At 41.1% G+C, this 22341-nt stretch overlaps 1 protein-coding gene across 1 annotated transcript; it reads right to left on the bottom strand.

The window, feature by feature from the left end:
- Window positions 1-753: 753 nt before the first annotated feature.
- Window positions 754-18028, bottom strand: CBLIF (cobalamin binding intrinsic factor). The gene is made up of 9 exons (XM_004389288.1): window positions 17883-18028; window positions 17011-17187; window positions 16171-16284; window positions 15574-15714; window positions 13587-13768; window positions 6838-7015; window positions 4883-5084; window positions 2582-2700; window positions 754-815 (listed from the first exon to the last, which is right to left on the bottom strand). The coding sequence occupies exons 1-9, from the start codon at window positions 18022-18024 to the stop codon at window positions 754-756; spliced, it is 1317 nt and encodes a 438-aa protein (XP_004389345.1). The 5' UTR covers window positions 18025-18028.
- Between the last annotated feature and the right edge of the window lie 4313 nt (window positions 18029-22341).

Below are 22341 nucleotides of genomic sequence, written 5' to 3'. Positions count from 1 at the left end.
ACCGACTCGATGGCACCTAACAAGAACAACATGTGTGCTCTTATGATCCTCTCCTTTGTATAAATTCCAGAATTGGGATTCTTTTTTGGTTAAAGCTAAGGATATTTTAGGCCTTTTGATTAAAATTTTCAAATATTCATATTACACTCTTAAAAAGGTTACCAGTGTGGACTCCTACCAGCAGCGATTAGAGTTACAACTGTCTTTGAAAGCTTAAATTTTTCTTTCAAAGATCTATACCCATCTATATCTATGTCTGTCTCTATATGTATCTCCATATCTGTTTAACTTGATTTCACCCAGCACAAACATTAGAAATTGAAGGGGATACTATATGTATGTATGTTTATAGATGGTGATTTGAAAAAGAGCATTTGGAATAAAAAAAGAAAAATAAGATTTTTAATATATTATTTCAGTTGTAGAAATAAGGGAATATGTTGGCCTATCAATCAAGAAGATCAGAACCATCTCCAAAAATATCAACTTGCTTTCCCCCTTTCTTCTCACCCTAGGTTTAAATGATAACTGAAGCTGCACATATTCTTCCATGGGTCATAAATGTCGAGACTCCAGGGACATTTGGATCTTTTATTCAATGTAGTGGTTTCTACCTTTTTTCTTTTCTGTTTTAACCAGAGATATAATAGCATCATAAATATTTTATTTTTCATAAATTTGAAATGAAAAGTGAAAAAAAAAAATCCACCCATCAGCTGGAGAGATTGGGTGGCGCCTGAGTTGATCTTCTCCTTAGTACTGTGTAAAGTTGGCTGTGATGTGCTCCTGGTTGAAGGGTATATAGTCAGCAACACCTGGATCAAACAGAAAATAACATGAGTTGATCATTGTACACCCTTGCCCTCCAAAGAATGAACACATTAAATTTGCTAGAGGTATAAAATTATCCAAGAGTGAAATGGGCAGCTTGATGAGTGTGGAAAAAGCATGAAATTGATGCAGGGGTTCTTGTTTCTAGTGTCTAGATCACCATTTTGTGGAATGTGTCTCTGGGTAAGCCATTTAAATTGTGAGCCACCTTTCCTTCACTGTAAAATGTATTAAGAGTATTTACTCTGAGGAGTTATTTTCAGGATTAGAAATGATGACTGTCAGATGCCTAATATACCACCTGACACATAATATCCCCCCAAAACCAAATCTGTTGCCATCAAGTCAGTTCCAGCTCAAGTGACCCTATAGGACAGAGTAGAATTGCCCCATAGTTTCCAAGGAGTGGCTGGTGGTTTCGAACTGCCAACTTCTTGGTTAGCAGCTGAGCTCTTAACCACTGCTCCATCAGGAATCTGATACATAATACATGTGCAGTAAATGCTGGTTATTAGTGAAAATGGCTTATTTAGGCCAAAATTAGAGCATGCAAGGGATGAGCTCATGCTCACTGTTGAAGATTTTATAAGAAAGAAGGAAAGGCAGTGGATTGAGAATTCTTATCTTTCCAGGCAGGAAAGGTACATAATGGTAATATCCATAACTAGCTTTCAAGTAGCCAGACATCAGGAAGAATGGCAATCCTAGGCCCAAATCTTTTTGGATTTTTGAGGCCTTCATTTATTCCTGGCCTTTCTCTTTACCATTCCATCTTCTAGAGAAGAAAAGTAATTGGCTGACATGAGAATAAACCCAATTTGTCTTCAGGAATTTCTTGAGATGAAGGTAGCACGAGAGCTAGAGTTTGGAGACCTGGATTGGAATATTTGCTCTATCACATACTAGATGCGTGTCTTGTACAAGTGCCTTTAGTGTCTCTCAGACTTAGTTTTCTTCTTTGTAAAAAGAGAGCCAATAATACCCACAGAGTTGAAGTGAGTATGAAATAAGATAACATCACTATACAAATATGAGCTATTATTCTTATCTCTCATATTTGTTTCCAACTGGCTGTGAATTCACTGTGGTTTTGTTTTGCACATACATGTTTGATATTTTAATCCCCAAATGGCCACCTTTCTTAGGGCACATACTACTTTTACATCTTACCTTTTTTTGCCTTGCTCACATTATCTCCTTTTCCCTCCTTTAGCCCTTTATTGCTTTCAGTAGATTAATCCACTTCACTTGTTCCCTAAATAATTCCCCACTGGCTTGGGGTAGAGTCAGAAATCTCGATTTCTTTCTTTCTTTTTTTTTCAGTTACCTTTGGACAGCGATGTCTGTCTATGTCTCTATCTATGGTTAAGTGCTTGACTACTAGCCGAAAGGATGGTGGTTCAAACCCATCTAGAGGTGCCTCAGAAGATAGCCTGGCAATCTTCTGGAAGGTCACAGCCTTGAAAACCCTATGGAGCAGTTATCTTCTGTACACCTGGAGTCGCAGTCAGCTGGAATAGACTTGTTGGCTAACAACAAAATTCTGTCCGTCCGTCCGTCTGTCCCTCCATTGGTCCATCCATCCATCCAGCTATATATACATATATAACACTCTATATCTAATCACTGTATATACGTATATATAATCCTGTAATTATTAATTGATTAAATGAATGAATGAATTAAAAGAGTGAAAGAAAGAATTCTTCCAACTATGAAAGAAATGTCCAGATTCCTTTTCTTTTCTGACCTTCATTCAAAGGTGTTTGGCCACTAAGGAACTGCCAGTACGTCTTATGATTAACATTTTCAGCAATATCGTTGATAGAAGAGACAACAAGGCCCCAGGATGTCATTGTGGTTTCAAATCTGTAAGAACAAAACCAGAGATGGCTAATGCCTCACCTTAGTTCAGGCAATAGGGGGTTAAAGAAGAAGGGGCAGAGACATTCTAAATGCTTTAAAGATCAGATGAAATCATGCTCAAAGGAGGAAATGCATATGACTCATCAATATGAAATTACTTGGAATTAAATATAATTAAAATGAATCAATAAGCAAATTTTAAAACATGTAAGTGCCCAACAATGGGTGAATGGTTAGATAAATGATGGAATGAATATTCAAGATTGAATATTTTACAGTTATGAAAATCACATTTCTAAGTAGTTTTCAGTGACCTGGGAAATGCTTATGCAATAATGTTAAGTAAAAGGCAGGATTCAAATTTTATATGAAATAGCTATCTGTTTATACCATGTATATGATGGATCACAACTGTGTGTAATATATGTAGCAAAAGCTACATAATTATAAAAATTAATAGTGGTTATGTTAGGATGGATTGTGGATTATTTGTTTTCTTCTTTATGCTTTTTCCCCTTCAAGATTTTTATTATGTACATTTATCACATTTGCAGTCAGAAAAAGAAGAATCAGGCAGAATGAAAGCTAGCTTAGAGAAGTAAAGTACATTCAGAAGGGTGCTTTGAAAATTAAATATTCTTGAAATGTAGCTTTAACCGGGTCAGTCTATGGAAGTTACGTACAGTGTGAAGCTGGGCAATGGGCAGATGAAGCTGGGCAATGGGCAGCAGTCACAGTGCACTCAACAGAGCCCTGTGGAATAGATCCCTGTGTATCAGTGGCCAGTTCCTTGGCTTTTGTCAGTCTTCCTCCTTGACATCTCTCTGCAGAATTTGATGCTGTGGATCACACCATCTTTCCTTTGAAAGTATCTTCTTTTTTCCCTTCCATGGTCTGACACTCTCCCTCTACTCCTCCCTAAGCTTAGACTGTTCCATGTTTCTCCACGGCTTCCTCTTTTTGCAAACTATAGACATTTCCCAAAGTTAAAGTTTTTTTCCTCTGTGATTTATTTCTATATTCTGCCCTTTTATTGATAGGGAAGTAGAATGTGACCTTCAGAGTTAGTTAAATCTGGATTCAGATCTCAACACTATTAGTTCCATGTCATGCGATCTTAGGAATATTATTTAACCTCTTTGGGCTTCAGTGGTTCTGTCTGTAAAGTGGGAACAATTAGACTTGTCTAACGGTTTTGTTGAGTGTATTGGATCTGTCACCTAATGCACAGTTTCAAAACTTCTGTCATCACCTCTATCATATGACTAGCCAATCTCTTTCTCCTTCCCTGACATCTTTCTCTAAGTTCTGTTCTCTGTCTTCAGAAGCCTTCTAATTTTTCTGTTTTCATCACTCACAATTAAATATGCCTAAAAAGAATTAAGTTTCTTTCTCTAAAAATCCTTTTTTATTCCTGACACTCCTATCAATGGTTTTGAAGCTTCTTTCTCTTGACCCCCACACATCCAGTGGCTCTCAGTCCTTTGGAGCCTTGATTGGTATGAGTCCATTTATCCTAGATGAGGTTCTCATTTATACAGATGAGGTCTCATCACCTCACAGCTTCATTATCAAGTCATCCTCCAGCTTTTCTTCTTGTCTTCCATTCTTATAATCCACTTAATGTTTTATAACATGGCTGTTCATACTCAAAAACTTGCATCGCTTCCCTACAATATGAAGCCCAGGCTCCTTAGCCTGGCATTTAAGGCTTTTTACATTATCACCCGCCCTACCCTTCCAGATATTACTCACTTAATTCAGCCCTGTATTTTCTTTTCTAGTCAAGGTGGTCTACTGACTGACCCCAAGTTCCTTGCTCATTCCCATCTCCAATGCCTTGTTCTAGCCATATCCTCTTCCTAGGGCCTCCTTTCCCATACCTTCCTAAACAGCATCTATTCATTGTATGTGATCCAAAGCCATGGAGCCTCCCTTGACTGTTCTAATCCACAAGGGACTCTCTCTCCTCTCAATTCTTATTTTTATATACTTCATCCTATATTGACTTGTATAATTTAATTTTTTCATGAAAGCCTTGCCTATTTACTAGATTGTGAACACTTTAAGAGACTGTTAAATAAAAATCTGTTAACTTATCAGAAGGAAGAAAAATAAAATATGAAGGAAGGGAGAGAGAATGGGTGGCCCAGGGAGAATGGTGAACGTTGCTTGCAATACTCACTTGAACATGGGACTTTTGCGTTGTGCTTCTTGTAGGACAACAAGTAGCACTGACCCAGTCTTCACACTAACATCGATGGTCACATTGAAGAGCAGTTCCACCCCTCTCAGCTGGTTATTTATGGTGTATATGACAGTGATGTTGGATGGTGAGGTGGGGACAGGGCTAGGATAGTTGGGTAGAGTTGGTTGCACCTCTTGATCTGTGAAGAACAGAGAGATCAAATTTGTCAAAGATTGTTGTTGTTAGTTGCCGTTGAGTCAACTCTGATTCATAGGGGCCCAATGTACAACAGAAGGAAATGTTGCCCAGTGCTGTACCATCTCCGTGATTGTTGGTATGCTTGCATCCATTGTTGTGGCCACTGTGTTTTTTGGGTGCCTTCCACCCTAGGGAGCTCATCTTCCAGCACTGTATCAGACAATATTCTGTTGTGATGCACTGGGTTTTCATTGGCTAATTTTTGGAAATAGATTGCCAAGCCTTTCTTCCTAGTCTGAATCTGGAAAGTCATGGCTGACCCTGCTGGTATTTGAAATATGGGTAGCATAGCTTCCAGCATCATACCAACACACGAGCCACCACAAAATGACAAATTGACTGACACGTGGTGATGTCATAGATTACAGGACTTGTATCATGGTACAGAATCTCTGTTATTGGCAGCTCATCCTGGAAAACATTTCAAGAAATGGCAATGCCTTTCTGGATTTTTATGAAGAACTAGTGTGATCTGTGAAGCTCTTATTTACATTCCAGAGTCACTGAAGAGCTCACAGCTAGCTTTACAATGATCATTATTTTCTTAAAAGAATTTGCAGTCTGAAGGGAGGCTTGAAAGCCGCAAGTCTTGTGTTTTACATAATACTTGCTGTTCAGTTGCTGAACAGGTATCATAAATCTGGCAGCAAAGGTAGTACATTTTTAGACCACTTAAGAAGGTCCCTGGACAGCTAGGGTAGAATCCTAGCAAGAATTCCACGGCCACTTTGTTAAAGTTGGTAAATCATTGGGAAGCACCTTAAGGAGCTAGCTGAATGTAGTAGTGTTTGGTAAGATTGGGATCAGGTTGCTTGATTTTGGTCTCTGAATTCTGCATTGAGATATGCAAGCACCTTAGTAATTTCTGTCTGTTTTAGGATGTCCATGCCACATAAGATGAACAGTACTCCATGCTAGTATTTTGTTAGAATGAAGAGTTGGAGGAATTCATACCAAACACTGGCCATCTCTACAGTGATAACATTTTTATGCTGGACTCTACTTTCTAAGTGTGTATTTCTGCAGTATTTGAACTATATGTATCTCTGTATTTGTAATTGGATAAAATAAAGATATGTCAAGCAAAAAAGTAGCATGCCAGGCTTCTTCCTCATCTCTCTGCTGTGCTGTGAGTGCTAAGGCTTGGTATTTAGATCTTTAAGGCTTGGCTGAAATGTCAACGCTGACCTTGTCCTAAGCCTCCTAGACAAAATCCTTTATCTTTGTACTGTATATGACTTCCATTTCTATTTAATAATTATTTAATCCTTCCAAGTACTGTATTGTAGTTTTTGTCTATATATCTGTCTCCTGACTTTGTAAAGAGCAGACATGATAAGATACTGCATAATGTTTGGTACACTTGTTAAGTGAATGAATGGAGTTATATGTTATTTGATTGCTGGGACCCTGGACTTCCCCATCCCAGCATCCCACAAAATGCTTTACCTGTAGTAGGTGCTCAATAAATGTGTGCTGGATGAAGTAGACATTGGGGGGAGGAGGCTGAATTCTGAGGGCATAACGGCTAACACACAATGTTTGGAGAATTGGAAGTCACATGTGGCTCAGCCCACATAGGTATAATGGAGACAGCAAGCGTACATGCCACTTAAAATTGATCCACATAATGTTATTGGCACAAGTTGCCACTTGATGACATAAGGAGAGGCAGATATTTTAAAAGTTCTTACCAGAGCTACAAATCACGTGGGGCACATCTAGGTATGTCTTGCCTTTCAGAGAAGGGAGGATTTGGGCAATGGACATGGGGTTGTGGAATTTCCCCTGCTCAATCTCTTGAAGTATTGTATCCATGGTGTTCTTGCAGTCCCACTCCTCGTTAGGTTGCTCAGGTGTGACGGAGAGAGCCTGCAGGGAATAAGGATGGGGAGAGGAATGAGGGGAGGGGAGGGAAGGGAAGGGAGATTGATTAGGCATAGCTGAAAGTTGGCCCTTGTAAGCCTTTTAAGGGACAGATTTGATCACTAATCTTTGAGATCATCCAGAGTCCGAAATCAAAGTTGCATGAGGTTCAGAACTACATCTGTCTTGTTCACTGCTAGTCCCCAGCACTTAGCCCAGTGTCTGTCACATAATAGTCAAACAACATATATCTGTGGAATGATCAGATTCAGGGAACACTTAAGGGTGCTGTATTTACTAACATTTCTTGGGTATAGTATGAGGGTGATTGCTGGACAAAGCAAGATCCGGAGGGAGCTTTAGTCTCAGAGGACCCGGCAACAAGAGGTAGTAGTCATTGTCCTACACACCCATTGGTGAGTCTCTCCCACACTTCGTGATTATGTCAGGAGTCACTCCAAACCAAAACCAACCCCTTGCCATCGAGTTGATTCTGACTCATAGCGAGCCTATAGGACAGAGTAGAACTCCCCATAGGGTTTCCAAAGCTGTAATCTTTATGAAGCAGACTGCTACATCTTTCTCCTGTGGAGCAGCTGGTGGGTTCGAACTGCCGACTTTTTACTTAGCAGCTGAGCGTGTTAACCACTGCGCCACCAGGGACTGTCACCTCAGAGGCTCCATAGTGCTAGCCACAGGGATGGACCTATGGCTTGGGCTGGGCTAATCATAGTCCCTCATTCTCTTGGCATCAGTGGTTGGTGGGCACATGTGCTGATCAGAGTCCTTCCCTGATACACGGACATTAGGAGAGAGCAGCATTTTTTTTTTTTCCTGCTGAGGTTATTCGACTAGGACCATGTAAAGAAGCGTTGAGCTGCTAGTGATCATCTTCCTCAGCCACTTTGAAGAAACCATGCAGCAAGAGAGAATGAGGGAAACAGAACTGAGAGATAAAGAGTTTTCCCTGATGGCATGATTTGAGTCCTTTATTTAGGTCTCAATTAATACACCAAGCAAATCATTTAACCTTGTTCAGTCTTATATCTCAGTGGTAAAATAGAAACCATAATTCCTGCCCATGTTTGGAGGGATATTTGAGGTTCAGATGGGATAATGTGTAAAAGCATTTTGTAATTGTGAAATGTAAGCCATAGTTACCACCTCCCTTTAGAGTTGTACTGAGCATGGCAACCAAAGCATGTTAAGGGGCTGGATTGCTGATGACTGATTCGCCTGATGTTTAGGATGGGAGATGCGAGAAGAGGGAGGAGAATCTGAAATGGCTGTCTCGGCTAGAGGCAGTAGTATGAGCAACCCAGCTGTTGGGACAGGTATGACCATCACTATTAACCTTGGCAACCGTGAACTTTGGTTCTTGCCAGAGGCTACCTTATAAGGCAGTTTCGATTAATGGGTATCTGGTAGGTATTCCTCAGCAACAGTATTTTGTCCACTTGTCATATCACCTCCTAAATTCTATCAACAGAAGTGTATCTTGGTAACACATTGAGCTGTTAGAAGTCATTAATAACTTTGCATGAAGAAGTGGATGAGATCCCTTCTCCCAAGTTCCTATCAGAGAACAATGAAGGCATTGAATGTTCATGGAAGACAGAGGAAAAATTCTGGAACAAAGGAAACACCCCATAAATGTCTTAGGGAAGGGATGCGGGTGGCTCGGGCTACTTCAAGGGCACTGGCATCCAGGATGAGGGTGAGGGAAGACTGAGAATGAGGGTTAATAGCACTACTGTTCTGCTGGGAGAGACCATGAACCACATCGTATCTGTGATTTTTTTTTTATACCACATTTCATCTAACTTAGTTGCAACTTTGTTACTGTGGGGAAATCAAATTCAGATAAATTCAGTATTTGCCCAAGATGGTGGCAGATCTGGGATTCAAACCCAGTTCATTATTTTTCTCTATTAGAGCCCTTTGCTTTTCTAAACCAGAACATTTTAGATTTGAACAAGGGTATATATTAGACACCTGGTGATTTCACACTCCACACTGCCTGGGTAAACTCCAGATAATGGGCAGTGAGGGAAATAGGGAGAGGTTACATGTCCTAACTGACTTGAAATCCACATGACCTACGGTATCTGGGTATGGATGACGTCTTGCCTTTTCATAGAAAAAGCTTTATTCCCAGGTACAACTTATCAGAGTGTACCCTGCAAGTGATAAAATAGCAAACAAAATTCACAAACCAAACTAGAAAAAGCAAACACTTCTCTGTCTAGCACTGAATTGAAGGTTAGTTAAGTTAGACACAAAGACAGTCCCTTCCAGATGGCCTTTGATCCTCAACAAAGCTTCCTACAGCTGGCCCTGGGAATGTTCCTATAGGAGTGACTAATGAGAACAAAGTAAGTCAGCTTCTCTGTCACGATCAATGGGATATTGCCATTAACAACAATTCTGTTTGTTTTCACAGCTGAGCATACACAGAGTATTCCCAGGGCCTGGTCTAGAAAGGTTTATGGAGGATCAAAGGCTGTACATGGAATGTAGGAAGTATGAATCTAGGAAAATTGGAAATTGTAAAAAATGAAATGGAACGCACAAACATTGATATCCTAGGCATTAGTGAGCTGAAATGGACTGGTATTGGCCATTTTGAATCAGACAATCATATGGTCTGCTATGCCAGGAATGACAAATTGAAGAGGAATGGTGTTCCAGTCATTGTCAAAAAGAACATTTCAGGATCTATCCTGAAGTGCAAAGCTGTCAGTGGTAGGATAATACCTATACACCTACAAGGATGACCAGTTATTACAACTATTATTCAAATTTACACATCAGCCACTAAGGCATGAAGATGAAGAAATTCATGATTTTTACCAACTTCTGTAGTATGAAGTTGATCAAACATGCAAGCAAGATGCACTGATAATTACTGGTGATCTGGAATGTGGAAGTTGGAAACAAAGAAGGATTGGTAGTTAGAAAATATGGCCTTGGTGGTAGAAACAATGCCGGAGATTGCATGATAGAATTTTGCAAGACCAATGACTTCTTCATTGCAAATACCTTTTTTTTTTTTTTTTTTACAAACATAAACAGCAACTCTGCATGTGGACCTCACCAGATGGAATACATAGGAATCAAATTGACTACATATATGGAAAGAGATGATGGAAAAGCTCAATATCATCAGTAAGAACAAGGCCAGGGTCCAGCTGCAGAACAGACTATCAATTGCTCATATGCAAGTTCAAATTGAAACTGAAGAAAATTAGAACAAGTCCATAAGAGCCAAAGTACAACCTTGAGTATATCCTACCTGAATTTAGAGACCATGTCAAGAATAGATTTGACTCATTGAACACTAATGACCGAAAGCAGATGAGTTCTGGAATGACATCAAGGACATCATACATGAAGAAAGCAAGAGGTCATTGAAAAGACAGGAAAGAAAGTAAAGACCAAAATAGATGTCAGAAGAGACTCTGAAGCTTACTCTTGAACGCAGAATAGCTAAAATGAAATGAAGAAATGATGAAGTAAAAGAGCTGAGCAGTAGATTTCAAAGGACAGCTCAAGAAGACAAGGTAAAGGATTATAAGGACATATGCAAAGACCTGGAATTAAAAAACAAAGAGGAAGAACACACTCAGAACTGAAGAAAAAATTTAAGCCTTGAGTTGCAATATTGAAGGATTCTATGGGGAAAATATTAAACGACCCAGGAAGCATCAAAAGAAGATGGAAGGAATACACAGAGTCACTGTACCAAAAAGAATTGGTCGACGTTCAGCCATTTCAGGAGGTAGTACCAACGAGAACTGATGGTCCTTAAGGAAGAAGTCCAAGCTGCACTGAAGGAATTTGTGAAAAACAAGGCTCCAAGAATTGATAGAATACCAATTAAGATGTTTCAGCAAACGGATGCAGCGCTGGAAGTGCTCATTCTTCTATGCAGAGAAATTTGGAAGACAGCTACTAGGCCAGCTGACTGGAAGAGATCCACATTTGTGTTCATTCCAAAGAAAGATGATCCAACAGAATGCAGAAATTATTGAACAATATCATTAATATCACACACAAGTAAAATTTTGCTGAAGATCATTCAGAAGGGCTTGCAGCAGTATATCAGCAGGGAACTGCCAGAAATTCAAGCCAGATTCAGAAGAGGAGATGAAATGAGGGATATCATTGCTGATGTCAGATGGATCTTGGCTGAAAGCAGAGAATATCAGAAGGATGTTTACCTGTGTTTTATTGACTATGCAAAGGCATTCGACTGTGTGGATCATAACAAATTATGGATAACATTGTGAAGAATGGGAATTCCAGAACACTTATTTGTGCTCACGAGGAACCTGTACTTAGACCAGGGAGTCAGTTGTCCAAACAGAACAAGGGAATACCGAGTGCTTTAAAATCAGCAAAGATGTGCGTCAGTGTTGTATCCTTTCACCATACTTACTCAATCTGTATGCCCAGCAAATAATCTGAGAAGCTGGACTATATGAAGAAGAGCATGGCATCAGGATTGGAGGAAGACTCATTAACAACCTGCAATATGCAGATGACACAACCTTGCTTGCTGAAAGTGAAGAGGAATTGAAGCACTTACTGATGAAGATGAAAGACTGTAGCCTTCTTACACCTGAACGTAAAGAAAAGAAAAATACTCACAACTGGACCAGTAAGCAATATCATGATAAACGGAGAAAATATTGATGTTATCAAGGATTTCATTTTACTTGGATCCACAGTGAACACCCATGGAAGCAGCAGTCAAGAAATCAAATGATGCACTGCATTGGGAAAAGCTGCAGCAAAAGACCTCTTTAAAGTGTTAAAAAGCAAAGATGTCTCTTTGAGGACTAAGGTGCATGTGAAAGCTGGACAATGAGTAAGGAAGACGGAAGAAGAATTGATGCCTTTGAATTACGGTGTTGGTGAAGAATTTTGAATGTACCATGGATTACCAGAAGAACAAACAAATCTGTCTTGGGAGAAGTACAGCCAGAATATTCCTTAGAAGCAAGGATCGCTAGACTTCGTCTCACATACTTTGGACATGTTGTCAGGAGAATCCAGTCCCTGAATAAAGACATCATGCTTGGTAAAGTAGAGGGTCAGCGAAAAAGAGGAAGACCCTCAGTGAGATGTATTGATGCAGTGCTGCAACAGTGGGCTCAAGCAGAGCAATGATTGTGAGGATGATGCAGGACCAGGCAGTGTTTCATTCTGCTGTACATAGGGTCGCTATGGGTTGGAACCGACTTGGCAGCACCTAACAACAACAACACAACATACAGAGGATATTGGGATAGGAATTTTGTATTTCCTTCTATACTTAACCTGAGCTAAGTTCTAAGCTATTTATGCCTATCTCTAATTTTTATCCCTTAATTGCTCATATGTCTTCATTCCTCTCTCCCCCTTTAAGAAGTGATTTATTTCTAAAACTACCTGTTGCCAACAAGTTGATTCAGACTCATTGTGACCCTACAGGACGGAGTAGAACTGCCCCATGGAGTTTCCAAGGCTGTAATCTTTACAGAAGCAGACTGCCACCATCTTTCTCTCATGGAGCATCTGGTGGGTTTGACCTGCTGACCTTTTGGTTAGTAACTGAGCGCTTAACCATTTTGCCAACAGAGAGCTAATTAGGTTTATGGCTGACTTTATAACTCTGCAGTTTTCTCTTTCCTGGACTTCCTGAGTTGGGGAGGTCACATAGTATACCCTTGTTCCATAGGATATGCTGAGGCTTTGGAGCACAATGTTCTTAGTTTGGAGGAGAGGATTTGGCTATAGATGGCTCTTTGATTTCTGATTCCAGTTGGTTATCGTTGCCCACTGTCATTGGTGCATATACCTTCCATGGGAGGATGCTACCCTAATGAATGGGAGTTTGTATTTAGAGCTATACCAGTCAGCATCTTAGAGAATCCAAGCCTGGCAGTCTTTGCTGGGGAAGCATAGGATGGAGTATGGAGTTGGCTACCAGACAGATCTGGCTCTGCTTTTCACTAGGGCTATTTGTGAGGTTGAAATGAGGTTGAGGTTGTGAGTGAGCCTGACAAATATTAAGTGTCCAGTCAGAGTTAGATTATTTTCATTAATCATTTTGAATTCAAGCCTGCCTTTTTTGGATCAAGATAAAAAGGTCTGGAAAAAACAACATCAGCAGTACCTGGCCCACATTGGATATTGAATTGGAAAATCCAGTATTTTTTTGAGGGCTCACTTCAATATCCTTATTATTTATACATCAAACTTTTAATAGTTTATAATTATTATTAACAAATTGATCATTATTAATAATAAACCAAAAGAGTTCTTGGATTTATTTGTTTCTTTTCTTCCAATGAAAAAAAATGAGTTCATATAGATTTGTTTTCACACGTCACCTTTGAGGTAGGGCAAAATTAACACTCACCTGCATTTTACCAGTAGAGAAACTGAGGCACAGATACCATAAGGAATCTATCTCAAGTCACACGGTAACTTGTCTTTCCCGAAGATATTAGCAGAAGCCTAATCTCTTGATCCCATGATCCAGACTCACTGGCATGTACCCAACAAAGAGCATCAATGATGTGTTTACCTGCATGGCGAGGCCAGTACTGTAGATGTTTCCAATGATGCCATTGTCTTGGATCCTCATGCTGATATTCTCCACGATACTCTTTAGTACCTGACCAAACAGGTTTCTGTAACCTTGATCTGAACCTACAGGGATCTTGTTGTACATACAGGTCAGAGCCAAGGTTGCTATTGCTCCTGTGTCTGTGAATCACAGGGAGGGGGGATAAGGCAACCACCACAACAATATGAACAGCTAACATTGATTTTGTGCTTATTGTGCACCAAGTGTATTATCTCATTTACTCTTCAGGACAACCTGTGAAATACCCGTAGTTATCTCCATTTAAGAGATTAGGAAATTGAGGCACAGAGAGACTACGTAACTGGCCAAGGTTATGTAGCTAATAAGTCACAGAGCCAGGACTCGAACCCAGATCTGTATGACTCCACAGCTCATGCTTTTAATTAATGTAGACTGGCAGTCATATTAAATCCCATTTCTCTTGTCCTCAGTCTTTGTCTTTCAAAATACTACAAGTTCTTGACGGCCCAGCCATTACCACTTCTCAGTGAAGCCTTCTCTGGTCATCCCAGCATAACAGGTGCAGCCTCCCTTTTGAACTCGTTTAGCATTTGTTGTTTGTACTTGTTTCACTGTCTCAGCAGTCGCTGCTGTGTTTTGTTATCATGCTGTGCGAGCTCTTAGATGGCAGGAACTTTGCATCCCTCATAGCATCCAGCACAGGGCTTTTCTCATTGTTTGCACATAAGAAACGTGTGTGCTCTGACATGATGAGACCAGACCAAATGAAAGACTTGGAAGATGACATCCCTCCTTTCATATATTTTCCCCTGCCCTTGCTAATCTCCACCTGAAAGTTGCATAACCTAGTTAAGGGGGACAGTGTTGTTGAAACACGAAAGTAAAGACATCCAGACTCTGAACTGACAGAGACGGTCCTGGGAATGCTTGAGGTTCCAGATAGGAAAGAGAGGTCTTGACCTGGGAGAGTACTAAATATCTACTTGCTTGCTTGTTTGATAGCCCCTTAAATAATAGAGGTCGCTGATGAGGCATATATAAACCAAAAAACCCACTGCTATTGAGTCAATTCTAACTCATAGTGAACCTATAGGACAGAGTAGAACTGCTCCATAGGGTTTCCAAGGCTGTAATCTTTATGGAAGCAGACTGCCACATCTTTCTCCCATGGAGCGGCTGGTGGGTTCAAATCTCCAACTTTTTGGTTGGCAGCCAAATGCTTAACCACTGTGCCACCAGGGCTTCTTGAGGCATATATAAGGGATTGAAAAGCTAAGATAATGCTATTACTTAGGGTATAGGAGAAGAGGTGACCATGAATGAAGAGGTAATGGTGGCCCTCACAGAGGGCATTCCACAGGGAAGGGAGCATTTGGGGTGGAAAGAAGAAGGACGTGGTGTCATAGAGGAAAGATCTTCTAGTCACAAACAACTGCAAAGTGGAGGAATGAGATGGTCTCAATGTTTCCTTGAAGAGGACATCATGGATTTAGGGCTCAGAGAGTAGTTGTTTACCGGAGAGAGAATACTTTGATGTTTTAAGAAGAAACATTGAGAAGAACAGAATGTGGAAGCATCAGTAATGAGGTGTTTTTTTGAGTGTAATGTAGGATAGGGCTGAATCTAGACATTGATTTAGTATTTAATTTGCCTGGGAACAATTCCTGACATGCATGGAGTGTTTCTTGTTCCCAGTGAGGTTCTGTGGCTGCTAGACATTTTCAAATGTTGTCCTGGTTTCTATGTTTTATCATCGCCCCCTGCATTTGTTTATTCCTTAATTCACATGTCTGTCCAACAAGTATCTGTTAATTATCTCCCATAATCATCTCCCATGTTCATGGTCCTCAGCTCCTCCTCCATGTAAAAATCCTTCCTCCCGCTTTCTCCTCCAGCAATTCAGGGCATGGTGCCCTTGGATTTCCCCAGTTCAGAGCAGTGTTTGAAGCTGTGACCTACTCACCTGTATTGAAGGGAGAGAGATTGGTCAGCAGGGACTTGGCAAAGCGGGCTGCTATTGGTAAAGTGGTCTCGGGGTTTTTCTGGCACAGTGCCAGGATCGCCAGACCTGGTCCATAGAAGGATGAAGCTTCAGCGTTGGAGCCTTAGAGGGGGAGAGAGACTTCATTAGACTAACATTCAACATTATGAGGTCATTTGTGAAGGAGGAAAAGCTCAATCGTTTAAATGGAAATTGCCAGAAAACCTATCTGAAAAGAAAGCCACAGTATTGGCAAAGGATAACTTCACTGTTTCTCGGGATATGCAAGATGGAATGTCGTCTGGAATTGGAACAAAATGAAAAGGATGATGTCTTCAGGCAGGTGCTAGGCATGACAGGCCTGTGACCCTGGGTAGTGATCTTATCAGGTTCACAACTTTGGCTTGGAAGTGAATCTCTCTCACTTGTGGGTTTCTCAGAGGGAGCTGGATTGGAGTGTACATTGTCTTTCCTTGCTCACTTTCCACTCTCCCACCCCTCATTCCCTCATTTCTGGGTTTGAAACTCTCAGAAAGGTGTATTTGCCTCACTCTCCCTTCCCTTCCAATGAGATCTTACCTGAAGGTGCCCACTTCTCCATTTGGTTTTGTAGAAGCAATACGTCATTCCCAGTGTCTCGGCAGGAGGAGGTGAGGGCCATAATGGTGAGGGCGAGCTGACCAATAGTTAGATCTACAGAGAGAGAAGCAAACACTAAAAGTCGTGCTCAGGGAGGAGGGCACCAGGGGCCAAGGCCAAGATCTCTACTTCTTATCCAGATTATTTGATTTTTTTATAAGGTGGTTAGAGTGTTTTTTTGGATGTCTTTCCTAAGGAAGAAAAATTGTGAAAAAACATTTAAAGAATATCTTATTTAATGGCCTCCGTGTGACTTGATGACTCTATCCAGAAACCCTGGTATCTGATTAGAAAAGCAACGAGCACACCCATACAAATTTGTATATGAAAGATTTATAGTTAGAAAATTTTAATTTTATTATGTAACTTACATCTCAAGGCAACTCCTGTGAGGTAGGCAGAACAGATAATTTATTATGGTTGTTGTTATTGTTATTAGAATCAGCTGTATTTTGGAAATGAGGAAAGTGAGGTTGAGAGGGATCAAGGGCACATTCAAGGTCACAGAGTTAATAAGTGGCAGAGCCAGAACTGGAAGTCCGCTCTTTTTACATCTAGTTGAGAGCTCTTTATCTACTTTGCTGCCCTCCTCTGTGAATGCTCTGACTTTCACACCTCTTTCTTTCCAGGTATTTTCCAGCTATATAGGGAAAGGTGTTTGTATGATTAGCATATGGTCAGAGGCAGCTTCGGGGTGGGGAAACAAGCCTGAGTTGGGTCCAGGTGTGGTGAGCAGTGTGCAGAGATTCAGGGAGCATGCAGGGGCACTCTGGATCTCACCGTTGGTGTCACTGGCCATGAGCTGGTAAGTGAGGAGTTTCTGGGCCTCCAGGTTGTAGGCTCCGGCCAAGTTCATGGCAATGAGGACGCTGGGGTTTGGCAAGGCCGATGAAGTCACAGAGCTCTCCATGAGCACTTGAAGGCTGTTAACCAAGGGCTGCTGGCCAGAGGGAACAGCTGAGAAGAGAAAAGGAATCTACTAAACCCTTAGTCTTGGTTCCCTCTTTGCAGAAACATGTTTGCGGCTTCACCTATGCCTTTTAGGAAAAGATAGGATTAGCATTGGTATGCTAAGGGATGCTCCTTTGGGGTGGTTATGAAGAGAAATGGGCAAAACACAGATTTTCCCTTGAACCAGTCAGTTCCTATAGCTTCTCAAATGCCCATATCTTCAAGAAAGGTATTTTTTCGTGAACTCCAAGGACTGGTCTACGACTCGCAGACATTTCACATTATCTTCAGCACATTTCTAGAAATTACTGATTTCCTCCCATCTCTTTTTTTTTTTTCCTCCTTATTTCACAAAGGATATTAAAGACTTGGGATGTGACTTGTTCTCAGCACCTACCAAAGCCGGTACCTGTTCAAAAAGCCACAAAGTGTCTGTCTTTGTAACATTAGCCATCATTCCTGCAACAGTATTTCAACCTCTCTTACTACAAGATACAGGCACTTGCCCTTCAAACAACATATACTGTTAAGTCAGTGAAGAGGATCAACTCACACTCACATCCTGACTTATCCATTTTGGAACTCCTATAGTGATTGTTATTTTCAGCTGTTTTCTCATTGGCAAACCTTAGTGTCTGAGGTCTGTGCCTTTCTCCAGGGAGCTGCTTCCCTGGCTTGCTTGGAAATAACACCACACTCACAGCATGAGCTTCGGATCTGGGTACCGGTCCCAGCCACAGCCCAGAGAAGGCTCAGGAGATGGAGGGCAGACCAGGCCATCTCCTCTCCTCTCCTGTCCACGTCTCCCCAGTCCACAGATCCCAGAGTTTGCAAGTGTAGCATTTCTCTACCTTCTCTTATATATGCTGCTTTTGGTAAAACAGTCTGCCCCCCCCAAGCCATTCCTAACCACCTGTGCTGACCTCTCCCTTTCTGATATAACTATTTTCCATTTGCTTATCTAAGTTTACTAATTATAGACCCTCTGAAGTCCGAAGGTGACTTCTTGGCAGCACAGTCATGCAAGCTTGAGGCTGGGTATGCAGTGAAGGCAGTGATGAAAAAGTGCCGTTCACCGAAACCCTGGGCCAATGCATCTGGAGGTTTGGCTAATGTGCAAGCATAAACAAAGCTTCTTTCTTGTCCTTTTTACATCCAGACAGCCTCCTGGCTGCCTACAACAACCAGTTCACTGAGGTTTGGGCCAGTTCTAAGGTTCCACCTCGTTTATGGTCTGAGGCATTTGCTTTACAAGATGCCGTTTCAGCCTCTCAGTAGGATCTGCCGGTTGGAGTCTGGCTTTATGTAATTAATCAAGGTGATATGACCTAGGCTGTCACCTAGGCTCTTTGAAGTTGCTTGACTTTAGGCAAGGAATGGATCCTAGTTTCCCAGGAATTGTTTTGTGTGATTTCCTTTTCCTTATCTGTGCATGAAAGCAGTTGAACACACCCAGGACTCTCAAATACATGTTTTTTAAAGGAAGAAATTAGAAAATATGGAATCAACTAACTATATTATATATATATACCTAATATAGTTATATTTTGAAATATAGCTGTTATAAAGCAAAGTATACTTCCCTATAACAGAGAACTAGAAATAGTATCTTGAAATTATAGAGCAGGGGGCTAATTTTTTTTTCCTAACTATTATATTTTAAGTTACTGCTTTTCGTGGAAAACCCCCTGTAGCTCCCCTCTTAGAATAAAAGTCAAAGTCGTTTTAATGACCTATAAGAACCTATAAGATCTGGCTTTTGGTTTCCTTTCTGACCTCACCTCCAGTTACTTTCTCCCTTGCTCACTGTGCCCCAACCACAGAGAACGTCTTCTTGTTCCTTGAATGCATCAGCCACCTTTTCACTTGCTGTCCCCTCTGCTGAGGACACTCTTCCTCCAAAGATCCTTATGGCTGGCTCCACCACTGCCTTCATATTTCTGCTCAAATGTGATCTTTTAGAGAGGCCTCCCCAGACCATGCTGTATAAAATAGCCCTACCTCTGCCACCACCCACTATGCCCCTTACCTGCTGTAAGTCATCACTGCTGCTTACCTGCTGTCCGCTCCACTATGTATCTACTTGTTTATTATCTGTCTCCCTCCCTACCAGAATGTATGCCCCAAGGGGACATGGGCTTTGTCTATTTTGCTCACTGCTCTATCCTCAGCATTTGCAACACTGCCTAGCACACAGTAGGAATTAAATAGTTTTTGAATTAATTCATGAACAAATATAAGACATGGGTTATTGTTAATTAACCCATGGGTTAATTTTATGTGTCAACTTGGGTAGACTATGATGCCTAATTATTTGGTCAAACACTAGGCTAGATGTTGCTGTGAAGGTGTTTTGTAAATGTGATTAACATTTATAATTGGTTATTTTTAAGTAAAGGAGATCACCCTCCATAATATGGGTAAAATAAGAAACCAAACCAGTTGCCATCGATTTTAACTCATGGCGACTCCGTGTATTTCAGAGTAGAACTGAGCCCAATACAGTTTTCAATGATCTTTTGGTGATCTTTTGGTGACTGCAGCCCTGGATGACACCTTGATTACAGCCTCCTTCAAGACCCTGAACCAGAGAAGCCAGTTAAGCCGTGCCTGGATTCCTGAGCCACAGCAACTGTGAGATAATAAAGGTTGTTGGTTTAAGTCACTAAAGCTTTAGAGTACTTGTCTTGCAGCAATAGATTACTAACATAAGGTATATGGTGGGAGATGAGACCAGAAAAGAGAGTTTGGTTCTACATGGGAAGGAGGAGTCACTGTCTCCCTCATGTCACCTCAGGTCTCCAATGTATTTCCATATGTTAGGCCTGTAAAGTGTGTATCTGTATAGAGAGATTTATATCAAGGAAGTGGCTCACGTGACTGTAGAGGCTGGAACGTCCCAAGCCCGTGAGTCAGGCTGGAGGCTTCTCCTAATTCACATAGCCACAGAGGCCAGCGAATGCAAGATCAGCAGATCAGACAGCAAGGCTGTTGTTCACAGGGTGCGAAGACCGACGAATCCTGAGATTGGCGGGCAAGATGGCAGGTAAGCTGCTAGTCCCAAGAACTGGAGGTCAGACAAACAGGAGCCAGTTGCAGGATCTAGAGTGAGCAAAAGCCCATGAGTCTTGCAAGAGAGTCCACCTATACTGGATGCAGGCCACACCCCCAAGGAAACTCCGTTTTGACTGATTGGCTACTCACAGCAGATCCCATCATGGAGGTGATCACATTATATCAAATTTCGTCATGGAATTGATCACATCATCATACGACTGCCAGACTACATCATAACTGCCAAACTACTGAGAATCATGGCCCAGCCAAGTTGACACACAACCTTAACGATCACAGAGACCTTCTTATCCCTGCTATTGGGTACTAATATGACTTTAGGAAAAAAAGACGTTGTCCATCTGGCTGTTGTAGGGCGAATCCTAAACTTAATCACTGGTAAGTGTTTTATCTAAAGAGCACCCATTTGTGGTATTTTTGTTACTACAGTACTCGGAAACTAAGAGACATTGTCAAATGATGATACTAAATTATATATGACATTGGTGGAAGTATTATAGGAAATCAAAGGCAAGCAGCATGACTTCTGAACAAAGGAGGATTTTAATAGGATATTTTTAGTGATTATATATTTTTCTCCCTCATTGACAATAGTTACCCAATCTCTGAGAAGGATCAGGTGATCTTAGTGAACCTTGCAGAAGCACAAAGGATGATTGTAAAGTCCGCTGATCCTGTCTGTTCCAAAGGAAAGGAAAAGTCATTGTATGGTGGTGGCTGGAAGTTAGACTTTTCCTAAAGGTCTCCACTAATGGGGACTGTTGAAAACCATTGATAAATTAAATGATGTTATTAAATAAGAACATGCACGTTGAATTCTCCTGGTTCAGCATTGTGGCTTGGAAGGAACATTAAAAATCATTTATCTCCTAGCTACACTTGGCTTTTTAAATTTAAATCAAGTGAAATAAAAAATTCAGTTTCTCAGTCACACTAGCCATATTTCAAGTGCTCAATAACCACTTGTGACCAGTGGCTGCTGGATTGTCTAGCACAGATATCAAACATTTCTATCATTGGAGAACATTCTCTTGGGCAGTGCTGGAAAGATTTCGTGATTTCAAAGTTGGCTGTACATCAGAATCTCCAGGAGGAGTTTTATAAGGATACAGTTTCTCAGGTCTCACACCAGGCCTGTTGAAACAATTTTTGGGAAGCTAGGGCCCAGTAATATGAATACTTAAAAAGCTCCGCAGGAGATTTGGACTTTCAGGTCTGCTTAAAAATTCTCTTCTACATCATCTCAGCCAAATGGCCATCTATTCCATATCTAGCACCAGCTTGAATATCTCCATTGTGGGCAATTTGTAAAGCCTTTCTTGGATTCCGTTCTGTTTTTCAGCCCTCACTTTCAGGAAATCCAGAAACAGAGGTGTGGCAGGCAGGATAATGCCCCCCCAAAGATGCCCACATTCTAATCCCTAGGACCTGTGGGTAGGTTACGTTACATGGTCAGGGGGAATTAAGGTTGCAGATGGAATTAAGGTTGTTAATCAGCTGACCTTAAATTAGAGAGGTAGGCTTGTCCAGGTGGACCCAAAATAATTAGAAGTTTCCTTATAAGGGAAAGAGAGAGGCAGGAGAGTTCAAGTCAGAGAATGAGATGTGATGACGGAAGCAGAGGCTGGAATGATGACATTGCTGGCATTAAAGATGGTAAGAGGCCATGAGTCAGGGAATGCTGGCAGCCTCTAGAAACTGGAAAGACAAGGAAACAGATTCTTGTTTAGAGCCTTCTCAAGGAATGAAGCCCTGCTGACACCTTGATTTTAACCCTGTTGAGACCTGTTTTGGACATCTGGCCTCCAGAACTATGAAATAATAAATTTGTGTCATTTTATGCCATTAAGTTTCTGGTCATTTGTTACAGCAGCAACAGGAAGCCAATATAGGAGGCTTTAGAAACCCAGTGTGGTGCTGAGCTTTGGTTCCAGAGCCTGCTCTTGACCATCCTGAACTCATGCACACACCCCTGGTATGCCAGCTTTTTAAACATGCACTTCCTCATAAGCTACCATTTACATATATGGTTGCTGCAAGACTGATTATAACACAATTGTTTTGGTTAGTCAAGAACTTCCAGAA

This window comes from Trichechus manatus, unplaced genomic scaffold, assembly GCF_000243295.1.
Source record: "Trichechus manatus latirostris isolate Lorelei unplaced genomic scaffold, TriManLat1.0 scaffold00240, whole genome shotgun sequence".
In the NCBI taxonomy this organism is placed as follows: Eukaryota; Metazoa; Chordata; class Mammalia; order Sirenia; family Trichechidae; genus Trichechus; species Trichechus manatus.
The sequence above is the reverse complement of the archived record's forward strand: the minus strand, read 5'-3'. Positions and strand labels throughout refer to the sequence as shown.

Bases quoted from the DNA above. Each gene is read 5' to 3' on its own strand.
- CBLIF (XM_004389288.1), bottom strand. From the start codon at position 18,024: ATGCTACACTTGCAAACTCTGGGATCTGTGGACTGGGGAGACGTGGAC. The intron at 17,188-17,882 runs GTGAGTGTGGTG...TTCTCTTCTCAG, and splicing joins CCAGATCCGAAGCTCATGCT to CTGTTCCCTCTGGCCAGCAG. The intron at 7,016-13,586 runs GTAAACACATCA...TATTCCCTGCAG, and splicing joins GTACTGGCCTCGCCATGCAG to GCTCTCTCCGTCACACCTGA.